The sequence below is a fragment of the Salmo salar genome, chromosome ssa20 (genome assembly GCF_905237065.1).
Source record: "Salmo salar chromosome ssa20, Ssal_v3.1, whole genome shotgun sequence".
Classification (NCBI taxonomy): Eukaryota; Metazoa; Chordata; class Actinopteri; order Salmoniformes; family Salmonidae; genus Salmo; species Salmo salar.
Genome location: NC_059461.1, coordinates 89,988,781 through 90,003,314, shown reverse-complemented (window position 1 = coordinate 90,003,314; position 14,534 = coordinate 89,988,781). Strand labels below are relative to the sequence as shown.

Sequence of the window (14,534 nt, the reverse complement as noted above, 5' to 3'; positions counted from 1 at the left end):
GGGGGCACATGGACAGATCGGCGGAGCCGAGGATGGAACCAGAGCCAGTCGGGGTAAAATTGGAGGGGAGCAAAGCAGAGACTGTTAAGGAGTTGATGGGTAAATTGGAGGAGAAGAATATGAGAGAGCTATTGTGTTGGTGTATTAGGCACGACATTCGCCCTGCAGAGCGTGTCCTAGAAATAATGTCACCTGAGTTAGTACTTCATACTTGTCCTGAGGTGCGTGCTAGCCGTCTGGTAAAGACAGTACCAGGCCCACGCACCAGGCCTCCAGTGCATCAGCCCAGTCCTACTCGTCCTATTCCTGCTCCTCGCACTAGCCTTGAAGTGTGTGTATCTAGTCTGATATCTCCAGTACCAGCACCACGCATCAGGCTTCCAGTGCGTAATCCCAGTCCAACTCAGCCCGTTCCTGCTCCCCGCACTAGCCCTGAAGTGCGTGTCCCCAAACTGGCACATCTATTACCAGCACCACGCATCAGGCTTCCAGTGTGTCAATCCAGTCTCGAGCTTCCGACGACAGTGCCCCGTCTAGAGTGTCCAACGACAGTGCCCCGTCTAGAGTGTCCGACGACAGTGCCCCGTCTAGAGTGTCCGACGACAGTGCCCCGTCCAGAGTGTCCGGAAACAGTGCGCCGTCCAGAGTGTCCGGAAACAGTGCCCCGTCCAGAGTGTCCAACGACAGTGCCCCGTCCAGAATATTCGGCAACAGTGCCCCGTCCAGAGTATCCGACAACAGTACCCCGTCCAGAATATCCGGTAAGAGTGTCTAGCCCGGAACCGAGTGAGACGGCCCGCAGTTCGGAGAGGAGTGAGTCTGCCTGCGGTCTGGAGCGTCCAGAGTCGGACTACAGTCCGGAGCCCCCAGAGACGCTCTACTGCCCTGAGTATGCTGCAGGGGTGGACAGGTTGGGTGGGGGTTGTAGACCGGAACCTGAGCCACCTCCAGTATAGGTGGGTTGGGGAGGGGGGGTGTAGCACAGGAGCCGTCATTGACGACAGCCACCCTCCCTTCCCTTCCTTTAGTTTAGGGGATTTATGTTTGTTTTGGGGTAATTTTGTTTTTGTTTTTGTGTGAGGTGCATCCGGGGTCTGCACCTTTGGGGGGGGGTACTGTCACGTCCTGACCAGTAATGGGGGTTATTTGTTATTGTAGTTTGGTCAGGACGTGGCAGAGGGTATTTGTTTTATGTGGTTCGGGGTGGTGGTTTGTTTAGTAGGGTATTTGATTTATGTATTCCGGGGTTTTTTGGGCACTGTTCTATGTTAGTGTATTTCTATGTTCTGTCTAGTCTTTTGTATTTCTATGTTTTGTTAATTGGGGTTGGACTCTCAATTGGAGGCAGGTGTTTTCTAGTTGCCTCTGAGAGTCCTATATATAGGTATGTGGTTGTTGAGTACTTTGTGGGAGATCATGCTGTGTATAGCTTTGTGCCTGACCAGCCTGTGAATAGTCGTTGTGTTTTCTTTGTGTACGTGTTTGTTTTGGTTCTCCTTCTTGTCCGTTTATAATAAAGAAGATGAGTGCACATTTCCCCGCTGCATTTTGGTCTAAATCCGACGACAGCCGCTACACTACATTCTGTTGTAAAGTGGTGTTAGTCCCCTATACATTCTGTTGTAAAGTGGTGTTAGTCCCCTATACATTCTGTTGTAAAGTGGTGTTGGTTCCCTCTACATTCTGTTGTAAAGTGGTGTTAGTCCCCTATACATTCTGTTGTAAAGTGGTGTTGGTTCCCTCTACATTCTGTTGTAAAGTGGTGTTAGTGTAACAGTGTAGGTTCCGTCCCTCTCTTCGCCCCAACCTGGGCTCGAACCAGGGACCCTTGCACACATCAACAACTGACACCCACGAAGCATCGTTACCCATCGCGCCACAAAAGCCACGGCCCTTGCAACGCAAGGGGAACAACCACTTCAGGTCTCAGAGCGAGTGACGTCACTGATTGAAACGCTATTAGCGCGCACCACCGCTAACTAACTAGCCATTTCACATCGGTTACACTCACCCCCCTTTTGACCTCCTCTTTTTCCGCAGCAACCAATGATCCGGGTCAACAGCATCAATGTAACAGTGTAGGTTCCGTCCCTCTCTTCGCCCCAACCTGGGCTCGAACCAGGGACCCTTGCACACATCAACAACTGACACCCCACGAAGCATCGTTACCCATCGCGCCACAAAAGCCGCGGCCCTTGCAACGCAAGGGGAACAACCACTTCAGGTCTCAGAGCGAGTGACGTCACTGATTGAAACGCTATTAGCGCGCACCACCGCTAACTAACTAGCCATTTCACATCGGTTACATTAGTCCCCTCTACATTCTGTTGTAAAGTGGTGTTAGTCCTCTCTGGTTCAGGGAAGAGAGTCCTGGCAGATAACCAGCATGAGGTCTTTAGGTTTCTGTTATAAATGGGCTACTGGTACACACCCCAACCAGGGAATACAAAAGTGCGTCCCAAATGACATCATATTCCCTACATGGTGCACTACTTTTGACCAGGGCACCATATTCCCTACATGGTGCACTACTTTTGACCAGGGCCCAAATGAATGTCATTTGAGACGCAAACAGAATAAAAGCAGCAATACATTATTTTTCCCCAGCATTTAAATCCATTTCCCTTTGGAGACTGTGGTAAGTCTAACAGCACTTATAGGATGTCCTTCACAGCACATTTTCCCCCCAGTGTATATAAAAGCGGCACAAATCACACTCCAACATTTTAAAAGCGAAATATGCAGAAACCGCTCTGCCATTTCCTGGTTTGCAAAAATTCAAATAGTTCTACTAATTTGAGTTCATGTGACAAAACAAGAAATTAAGGGAGAACCATTATACCATCTAAACCGCTGTGAAATATATTTCCAATATTCCAATGAAATATATTTCCAATATTTCCACCAGGCTGCCAGTCATAAGAAGTGTATGCGAACCAAACTAGGCTATTGTAGATAGCTAGCAATATGGTGGTATTCAAGCTGAGGTGAACCAATAAATACAAACAGATATAACATTAGCTAACATTAGGTTGCTTGTCCAGCAGCTAGCCTCAGTAGCTAGCTAACACCTATCAGCTGAAAGCTAGCTCAGCTAACAAACAGGCAAAGAAAGGTAGCTAGCTAGCCAATGAATATGGTTTTGTTTTGATTAGCTAGGTAGCTAGCTTGCTAACTAGCTAACGTAACGTTATACCAGTCAGATGAGAGCTAACGTTGGCTAGGTAGCTAACCAACAAGCAAGGAAAGCTATGTATATTTAGCCAAGTAAGGTTTTTCATATGGCTGAAGTCATCATGTGTATACTGATGACCTAGACACTTGCGTGTAATCAAAGCACAAACAAATATGCACGAATAAGATAGCGAAAGTCCTTGGCTGTTATGACAGCTAGTTAATGTTATCTAGGTAACGTTAGCCTAACGTAAGACTGCAACGTTAGCTAACAAGTATGACCAGTTCATACCACAATATATCATACATTTGTCACGTCCTGACCATAGTAAGTTGTTATTTTCTATGGTAGAGTAGGTCAGGGCGTGACAGGGGGTGTTTGTCCGTTTTTGTATTTCTATGTTTAGTTTCTAATTTTGTATTTCTAGGTTGGTTTTTGTTTGGCCTGACCTCCAATTAGAGGCAGCAATTGGAGGACGAGAGGCAGCACCCAAAAATGTTTTTTAAGACCTGAGCCAACTCCCCGTGCTTACCGTGGGGAGCGAGTGACCGAGCAAGCACCGTGTTATGCGGTGATGCGCACTGTGTCGCCAGTGCGCACTCACAGCCCGGTGCACTCGGTGCAAGCTCCTCACCGTTGCTGTGCTAGAGTTGGCCGTCAGTCAGGAAGAAGTGCCCCAGCTCAGCGTATCTGGTCTCCAGTGCGTCTCTTCGGTCCAGGTTATCCTGCGCCTGCTCTACGCACAGTACCCCCCTTTCACCAGCACAGCCCAGTTCGTCCTGTGCCGGCGCTCCGCCCTTGCTTGGCTCAAATAACCATCCAGCCAGGACGGGGTGTGCCAGCTCTAAGCTCCAGACCTCCGGTGCGCCTCCAGAGCCCAGTACGTCCTGTGCCTCCTCCTCGCACTCACTCTGAGGTGCGTGTTACTAGTCTGGCGCCTCCTATGCCAGCTCCACGCATCAGGCCTCCAGTGCGCATGTCCAGTCCGGGGTGTCCTGTTCCTGCTCCTCGCACTCACCCTGAGGTGCGCGTTACTAGTCTGGCACCTCCTATGCCAGTCCCACGCATCAGGCTTCCAGCGACGCTCCTCAGCCCGGAGCCTCCAGCGACGCTCCCCAGCCCGGAGCCTCCAGCGACGCTCCCCAGCCCGGAGCCTCCAGCGACGCTCCCCAGCCCGGAGCCTCCAGCGACGCCCCCCAGCCCGGAGCCTCCAGCGACGCCCCCCAGCCCGGAGCCTCCAGCGACGCCCCCCAGCCCGGAGCCTCCAGCGACGCCCCCCAGTCCGGAGCCTCCAGCGACGCCCCCCAGTCCGGAGCCTTCAGCGGCGCCCCCCAGTCCGGAGCCGTCAACGGCGGTCTGCAGCCCGGAGTCTTCAGCGGCGGCCTTTAGCCCAGAGTCTTCAGCGGCGGTTGGCGGTCCGAAGCCTCCGGCGATGATCCATGGTCTGGTTCCTCCGGACATACAGAAGCGGGGGGATCAGCGGGCGATGGGGGTACTACGCCCGGAACCAGAGCCGCCGCCATAGACATCAGTCACCCACCCTACCCTCCCTTTGTGTTTTGTGGGGTTTTTTTGGGGGGGGGTTGTTGTTTAGGGGGGTTTTGTTGTTTGGTTTTGTAGGTGCGGTCGGAGTCCGCACCTTTGGGGGCGGTACTGTCACGTCCTGACCATAGTAAGTTGTTATTTTCTATGATAGAGTAGGACAGGGGGTGTTTGTCCATTTTTGTATTTCTATGTTTAGTTTCTAGTTTTGTATTTCTAGGTTGGTTTTTGTTTGGCATGACCTCCAATTAGAGGCAGCCGGTTGTTGTTGTCTCTAATTGGAGGTCATATTTAAGTTGATGTTTGTCCCACTTGTGTTTTGAGGGTGATTATACTTTGTGAGTAGTGTTTGTTCCTCCTGCGTCACGGTTTGTTGTTTTGTCCTTAAGTTTATTTTTGTATTGCATTAAGTTTCACAGTCCAACAAATATGTGGAACGAAACTGACGCTGCATTTTGGTCCAATCATTTAAACAGCCGTGACAACATTCTTCGACAAAACATAGATAGCTAGCTAAATAAGTTCAGAGCAGGATCAAAGCCAACGCCAAACTTTGGGAAACTGTCACACTGCTAGCTAGCAACTTTACAATGCATGCAATGGCATTGGAAAACTAGCTAGGTAGGCTACGCCATAGACCTATGCTGCAGTAAGACAAGGTAGCCAGATTTCAGTCAGGACAAACACTGCAGTTAGCTATGCTACATTTTCCTCGACTAAGAACAACCAAGACATTCAGAAAGTATTCATACCCCATGACTTATTCCACAGCCTGAATTCAAAATATATATTTTCTCACCCATCTACACACAATAACCCATAATGACACCTTTGGCAGCGATAACAGCCTCGAGTCTTCTTGGGTATGACGCTACAAGCTTGGCACACCTGTACTTGGGGAGTTTCTCACATTCTTCTCTGCAGATCCTCTCAAGCTCTGTTAGGTTGGTTGGGGAGCGTTGCTGCACAGCTATTTTCAGGTCTCTCCAGAGATGTTCGATCAGGTTTAAGTCCGGGCTCTGGCTGAGCCACTGAAGGACATTCAGAGACTTTTCACGAAGCCAGTTCTGCGTTATCTTGGCTGTGTGCTTAGCGTCGTTGACCTGGAGAAGGTCTTGAGAGCTATGGAGCAGGTTTTCATCAAGGAGCTCGCTGTACTTTGCTCCATCCATCTTTGCCTCAATCCTGACTACTCTCCCAGTCCCTGCCGCTGAAAAACATCCCCACAGCATGATTCTGCCACCACCATGCTTCACTATAGGGATGGTGCAGGTTTCCTCCAGACGTAATGCTTGGCATGCAGGCCAAATAGTTCAATCTTGGATTCATCAGACCAAAGAATCTTGTTTCTCATGGTCTGAGAGTCCTTTAGGTGACTTTTGGCAAGCTCCAAGCAGGCTGTCATGTGCTTTTTACTGAGGAGTGGCTTCCGTCTGGCCACTCTACCGTAAAGGCCTGATTGGTGGAATGCTGCAGAGATGGTTGTCCTTCTGGAAGGTTCTCCCATCTCCACAGAGGAACTCTAGAGCTCTGTCAGAATGACCATCGGGTTCTTGGTCACCTCCCTGACCAAGGCACTTCTCCCCCAATTGCTCAGTCTGGCCGGGCGACCAGCTCTAGGAAGAGTCTTGGTGGATCCAAACTTTTTCTATCTAAGAATGATAGAGGCCACTGTGTTCTTGGCGAACTTCAATGCTGCAGAAATGTTTTGGAACCCTTCCCCAGATCTCTGCCTCGACACAATCCTGTCTCTGAGCTCTACAGACAATGCCTTTGACCTCACGGCTTGGTTTTTGCTCTGACATGCACTGTCAACTGTGGGACCTTAAATAGACAGGTGTGTGCCTTTCCAATCATGTCCAATCAATTGAATTTACCACAGGTGGACTCCATCTCAAGGATGATCAATGGAAACAGGATGCACCTGAGCTCAATTCCGAGTCTCATAGCAAAGGGTCTGAATACTAATGTAAATATGGTATTTCTGTTTTACATTTTTTATAGATTTGTGAAAATTTCAAAAAACCTGTTTTCACTTTGTCATCATGGGGTATTGTGTGTAGATTGCTGAGGATTTTTCTTTATTTAATCCATTTTAGAATAAGGCTGTAACGTAACAAAATGTGGAAAAAGTCAAGGGGTCTGAATACTTTCTGAAGGCACTGTACATCATTTTATTAGCAGGACACTAAAGTAAAGTAATGTAAAGTCCATTATTCCTATGAAGAGAATTAATTAGGCTGTTTGAGAAAGTTTGAATCCTAAGCAACATGCCTACACATTGTTTGAAGTACAATAGACCAACATAGCTACAGTAGTAGGTCAAAGCTGTGTGCTGGAAAGACCTTGGTAGAACATGGGTGAAGTACGTGCTCATGTGAATTTCCTTTCTTTTTTGGCTTCAGACCATTACCTACTTCTCACTTAAAATGTAGAAAAAAAAAAAAAAAGTGTGTTTCTTTACATTTTCTTTCTTTACAAATGTTGGAGTAAAACAAGCTTATATTTTAGGTTTTGATGGGTTACGACAGTTCATGAGTTCACGAGTTCATGACTAAACTCATGAGGCATTTACAAGTTATATTCTTCAAGAATCAATCGGTACATATCACTAATTATAAGTCTAAAAATGGATGTAGCAACTGCTGAATGCCCCTTTTAAGAACGGGAAGCATAGAAATAGCACATATAGAACATATCTACCGCTTCTTAGACTTGCTTTAATAAGAATGACAGATCTATAACTCACATTCCTACGTGAATTTGGTCGGATCGCCCAAAAAGTGATATATTTCAGCTGTAAGAGGCCGTTCGTTACCTGATAATGACAACGAGAGCACAGCTGACTCAGAGCCAGGCCAGAAGCACAGGGTTCACTCTAAACCCTAACCCCTACACTCTTACACCTTACACCCTAAACCCTAACCCCTAACCCCTAACCGGCGATGACAAACACTACACAGCTGACTCAGAGCCAGGCCAGAAGCACAGGGTTCACTCTAAACCCTAACCCCTACACTCTTACACCTTACACCCTACACCCTAAACCCTAACCCCTAACCGGCGATGACAAACACTACATATCTGACTCAGAGGTTGGCCAGAAGCACATACAGGTAATTGCCAAAATAAAGGAAACACCAACATAAAGGGCGTTGGGAAACTTCGAACCGCCAGTACAGCTTCAATGCACCTTGGCATAGATTATACAAGTGTCTGGAACTCTATTGGAGGGATGTGACACCATTCTTCCACAAAGAAATTCCATAATTTTATGTTTTGTTGACGTGGGGAAAAACTTGCACCGTTCCAGAATCTCCCGTAAGCGTTAAATTAGGCTAAAATTGGGCTGAGATCCCAAACACAGCAGCTGTCGGCTCAAAGGAAAAGGAGAGAATGAGTATAGATCAGAGCAACGCATCAGAAAGCGTCACAGAGTCACAGGAACATTGCTGAGGGAAACATATAGTACCACGATACTACATGGTGGAAGTTCCCCACGGGTCTGTCCGTAGGGACAGACATCACCTCATCCATATGGACTGACCTGAGAACAACAACACTTTCGCAAGAGAAGATTTGAGTGTCTTCACCACTCCAACACACCACGTTGACATAACCACCAACAATCCAGGATGCATCATCTACATCCAGAACAAGGTCTGGATTTATAAATCAGTGCAACAAGAACAAAAGACTGAGCTCAAAGTTAAAAAAAAATAATAATTAAAAAATTAAAAAGATAAAACTACACCTGTCAAGTTGTTTCACTTGTAACTTACCTCGGTAGATTTGTGTTAAAAGAAATGAGAGATGCATTTTGGGTTAAAGTTTACAGAAAATATTTTATGTTCATGACCCTGTCGAAATGTTCCAGAAGAACTAGGCAGGAACAAACCTACCGACACGAGGGCAGAATAATCCCTTGAGGTCTGTCGAGACAAAGACACTCTACCCTTTGTTCTCTGAAAAGGGGAGATGTGGGGTTATTTGCGTATTGCATCCTGATTGGTCATATGCTAATGAGGGCCTGTGGGAATGTAGGGGTTCCTGAGGAAAGCATCTCTCTCTCAGGTGGCTTGTAAACGTGAAGCAACGTCAAGTTAGCAATACATGTGCCTTCATAAAGATATACCGTTAGTAGTTATTCTACTCACGTACAGACAAGTTTGATTTACACGACAGTGACTGAGACGGCCATGTCATATGGTTCACATCGTTTTCATGCTCATAAAACCATTCAGTGACCACTTGTACCCTTTGGCTGGGGGCATTGTAATGCTTTAAAAATATATATATATTTAAATAGGCAAGTCAGTTAAGAACAAATTATTATTTACAATGACGGCCTACCCCCAGCCAAACCCGGACGACGCTGGGACAATTGTACGCTTCCCTAAGGGACTCCCAATCACGGCCGGATGTGATACAGCCTGGATTCGAACCAGGGACTGTAGTAACGCCTCTTGCACTGAGACGCAGTGCCTTAAGACCGCAGCGCCACTCGGGAGCCAAGGTTGAAGGTGATCACTCAGAATGTCTGTGTATTTATTGGCATTTACTCTGCCCTCTTAAGGGGCTAAGTGGACTTAAACCACACCAGAACTGAACTGCCAGAACCCTCATTTAGTGTTGTTTTTATTTTGGCAGTAAACCTGTACATCCAGATGTCAGGAGACAGTGTTCACCCTAACCCGTGACCCCTGAAACCTGAAACCTGACCCCTTACCTGGCGATGACAAACAGGACACAGCTGACTCCAAGGCAGGCCAGTAGTACATACATCCAGATGTCAGGAGACAGTGTTCACCCTAACCCCTGACCCCTGACCCCTTACATGGCGATTACAAACAGGACACAGCTGACTCCGAGGCAGGCCAGTAGTACATACATCCAGATGTCAGGAGACAGTGTTCACCCTAACCCCTAACCCCTGACCCCTAACCCCTGACCCCTTACCTGGCGATGACAAACAGGACACAGCTGACTCCGAGTCAGGCCAGTAGTACATACATCCAGATGTCAGGAGACAGTGTTCACCCTAACCCCTAACCCCTGACCCCTTACCTGGCGATGACAAACAGGACACAGCTGACTCCGAGGCAGGCCAGTAGTACATACATCCAGATGTCAGGAGACAGTGGGTTGAGGAAGGAGAACACTCCGGGGTTGGTGCCATTGGGTTTGTGGTACAGGATACTGATTCCCAAGGTCATAAAGGGCTTAGAGAAGTCTATCACCTTCTCCCTCACATAGGTGATGGTCAGAGGAGCCACAGCCAGGTCTGCTACCTGTCATAGACAGAGCAGGTTAATATAGGAATTAGATCAGGGCTAATCAGAGTGACCACAGCCAGGTCTGTTACCTGTCATAGACAGAGCAGGTTCTATAGGAAATGCATCAGGCCTGGCCGACCCTGTTCCTGGAGAGATACCCTCCTGTAGGTTTATACTCCAACCCTGTTCCTGGAGAGCTACCGTCCTGTAGGTTTATACTCCAACCCTGTTCCTGGAGAGATACCCTCCTGTAGGTTTAAACTCCAACCCTGTTCCTGGAGAGATACCCTCTTGAAGGTTTAAACTCCAACCCTGTTCCTGTAGGGCTACCGTTCTGTAGGTTTATACTCCAACCCTGTTGCCGGAGAGATACCCTCCTGAAGGTTTAAACTCCAACCCTGTTCCTGTAGGGCTACTGTTCTGTAGGTTTATACTCCAACCCTGTTCCTGGAGAGATACCGTCCTGAAAGTTTAAACTCCAACCCTGTTCCTGGAGAGATACCCTCCTGTAGGTTCTCTCTCCAACCCTGTTCCTATAAACCTACAGGAGGGTCTCTCCAGGAACATGGTTGGAGTTAAAACCTACAGGAGGGTATCTCTCCAGGAACAGGGTTGGAGTATAAACCTTCAGGAGGGTATCTCTCCAGGAACATGGTTGGAGTATAAACCTTCAGGAGGGTATCTCTCCAGGAACAGGGTTGGAGTATAAACCTACAGGAGGGTAGCTCTCCAGGAACAGGGTTGGAGTATAAACCTACAGGACAGTATCTCTCCAGGAACAGGGTTGGAGTATAAACCTACAGGAGGGTATCTCTCCAGGAACAGGGTTGGGCAGCTCTGAACTACATCCACTATTTATATCTGCCACTAGTAGCATTAGTATAAATGTTACAAATTCACAGTACAGTCCAGTGGGGGAACTCATCCACTCATGTGAGCCATACACCTGTACTGTACCTGCACTGTACTGTAGTGTGACAGCAAGTGATAGGCATCTACCGTAAATATCCATTCACTTTTCTCTTTCTTTTCCATAAAGTGAAACATTTTCTCTTTCTCGTTCTGTCTCTCTCCTGGTACAGGCAAGTGACTCACATGGTCTATGAGCTCCCGCACCATGCCGTTCCATTCTCCCTTATCGTTTTGAGCTCCATACTTCCCGTCAGATACCAGTTTAACCTCGTAGGCAAATCCCAGGATGTTGGACAGCTCCTTCAGTAGGTCCAGACAGTAACCCTCGAACCGGTCGTTACCATACAGAGGCTTGTCAGACTTCTTATACATGACGTAAGGGTTTTCCTGTGAGACGAGGCGATAGAGTCGTCAATATCTCTGAATGAACATACCTCATTAGTAGACTGTGTGGTTTCTTAGTTTGGATTGAGAAAATATAGTAGACCTTCTTGAACCTGAAACTACAGTACATAAGGAGATCCAACTACCCTCTCCAACTACCCTCTCCAACTACCCTTTCCAACTACCCTCTCCAACTACCCTCTCCAACTACCCTCTCCAACTACCCTTTCCAACTACCCTCTCCAACTACCCTTTCCAACTACCCTTTCCAACTACCCTCTCCAACTACCCTTTCCAACTACCCTCTCCAACTACCCACTCCAACTGACTTTGTGTATCTTACTACAATAGTTACTCTTACTATTGGATTATATTTTATGACTATTTGGACTATTGAAATACACCTTATAACTATTTGAACTATTGGACTATTCCCTGCGACTATTTGAACTATTGGACTATCTCCTATGACTATTTTAACTATTGGACTATCTCCTATGACTATTTGAACTATTGGACTATTCTCTGTGACTATTTGAACTATTGGACTATCTCCTATGACTATTTGGACTATTGGACTATTCCCTCTGGACTATTGGACTATAAAACTATTAGTATATAACTATGAAGACTATTGGACTATTCCCTATGGATTATTGGACTATCACACTATCACCATATAACTTTTAAAGCTATTGGATTATTATAGCTCATAGCTAATTTTCCCCAACATCGGACACCCCCTAATTTCAGATAATCTCCAGCGGTTAGAGGATTAAATCACCTCGAGCTAAACATTTAAATGGACTAGAAAATAACGGCACGTTTTGCGACTAAAGACACCCGTCTAGCTAGCTGACTACCGATTTTCATTGCAAGTTAAGTTAAATTAGGTTAACTTAATTTAACTTAATTTAACTTAGGTTTTGAGAGTTTTCAAAAAGTAATATACATACACATTTTGTGGGACACGCTGTATATTGTAAAATATGACACTCATCATTTAATATCCAACTTTTTACCTCTGAAATATAGCTAACGGAAGGCTAGCTAACTAACGTTGGTCAACTAACTTATCTAGTAAACACTTCGGATATGAGGTTGGTGTCTCTTTTTTGAACAGAATTATACGGATATATCTTGTAATTGAACAAAATAGTAAGGTAGCCAATAACTGAGGACCATATGTCAATAATATGGGCTGTATTTTTTGGCTAAACTGCTTATCAAGAAGCTGGTAGTAGTAGTATTTCCACTGAGTAGTCAAACATGCTAATTGCTAACCCGTTAGCTAACATTTTTTATGTTTTTTAACATTTTTAATGTCCTTAAACGCTGTTGAATATGCTCATAATAAGGGTTGCTACGCTATGACTATTTGGACTACCCAGTGACTGTTGAGTTATCTCCTATGACTATTTGGACTACACAGTGACTATTACGTTTTCTCCGATGACTATTTTGACTATTGGACTATCCAGTGACTATTTGGACTACCCAGTGACTATTTGGACTATTGGACTATTCAGTGACTATTTGGACTATTGGACTATCCAGTGACTATTTGGACAATTGGACTATCCAGTGACTATTTGGACAATTGGACTATCCAGTGACTATTTGGACTACCGGACTATCCAATGACTATTTGGACTATTGGACTATACAGTGGCTATTTGGACTATTGGACTATACAGTGACTATTTGGACTACCAGACTATCCAGTGACTATTTGGACTATTGGACTATCCAGTGACTATTTGGACTATTGGACTATACAGTGACTATTTGGACTACCGGACTATCCAGTGACTATTTGGACTATTGGACTATCCAGTGACTATTTGCACTATTGGACTATCCAGTGACTATTTGGACTATTGGACTATCCAGTGACTATTTGGACTATTGGACTATCCAGTGACTATTTGGACTACCAGACTATCCAGTGACTATTTGGACTACCGGACTATCCAGTGACTATTTGGACTATTGGACTATCCAGTGACTATTTGGACTATTGGACTATCCAGTGACTATTTGGACTATTGGACTATCCAGTGACTATTTGGACTATTGGACTATCCAGTGACTATTTGGACTATTGGACTATCCAGTGACTATTTGGACTACCAGACTATCCAGTGACTATTTGGACTACCGGATTATCCAGTGACTATTTGGACTATTGGACTATCAAGTGACTATTTGGACTATTGGACTATCCAGTAACTATTTGGACAATTGGACTATCCAGTGACTATTTGGACTGTTGGACTATCCAGTGACTATTTGGACTATTGGACTATCCAGTGACTATTTGGACTATTGGACTATCCAGTAACTATTTGGACTATTGGACTACCCAGTGACAATTTGATTATTTTCTGTGGACTATTTGCTCCCCCAATTGTTATATTCAATTTTTATATTGTTTTAGTCTTTTTTAATCTTCTTAAGTATGTTTTGACCCCTGAAACTTTGAATTGACTTGACTTGACTTACCAGGATAGTAGTGACGACCAGAGTCCTGTTGGCCATAGAATCTGTGATGTTAGTCCCCGTATCCTTCAGACTTTCGGTAAGGTTAAGGCCGTTGTTGGAGTTCCACAATCCAATCTGAAGAGGAGTAAATCACCACAACATTATCTTCTAAACATCACTTAGATCAGATGTCAAACGTTTTATACCATCGCTGTCTTCTAAACATCACTTAGATCAGATGTCAAACGTTTTATACCATCGCTGTCTTCTAAACATCACTTAGATCAGATGTCAAACGTTTTATACCATCGCTGTCTTCTAAACATCACTGTCTTCTAAACATCACTTAGATCAGATGTCAAACGTTTTATACCATCGCTGTCTTCTAAACATCACTTAGATCAGATGTCAAACGTTTTATACCATCGCTGTCTTCTAAACATCACTTAGATCAGATGTCAAACGTTTTATACCATCGCTGTCTTCTAAACATCACTGTCTTCTAAACATCACTTAGATCAGATGTCAAACATTTTATACCATCGCTGTCTTCTCAATAAGAAGATCAAGATCTTACCCCCACACTGAGATCAAATGTTAATCATTTTCACAATCTATGTGTCTTATTAACATCAAAGTTGACAAGCTCCCAGTGTCAATGGGACAGTGGGTTGGACAACTCAGATAAGGACTGTAGGAGTGGGTTGGACAACTCAGATAAGGACTGTAGGAGTGGGTTGGACAACTCAGATAAGGACTGT

At 45.5% G+C, this 14,534-nt stretch overlaps 1 protein-coding gene across 2 annotated transcripts in view; it reads right to left on the bottom strand.

Annotated features, from left to right (window-relative positions):
* The window catches only part of LOC106581501 (glutamate receptor ionotropic, kainate 1), a 134,671-nt gene that overhangs the window by 7,119 nt on the left and 113,018 nt on the right, over positions 1-14,534 (bottom strand). For both annotated transcript variants that reach the window (XM_045704105.1, XM_045704106.1), the window contains 3 exons: positions 13,795-13,908; positions 11,089-11,292; positions 9,785-10,008 (listed from right to left, as the gene is read on the bottom strand). In XM_045704105.1, the coding sequence (XP_045560061.1) occupies positions 9,785-10,008; positions 11,089-11,292; positions 13,795-13,908 (542 nt within the window). The remainder of the gene's footprint in view (positions 1-9,784; positions 10,009-11,088; positions 11,293-13,794; positions 13,909-14,534) is intronic.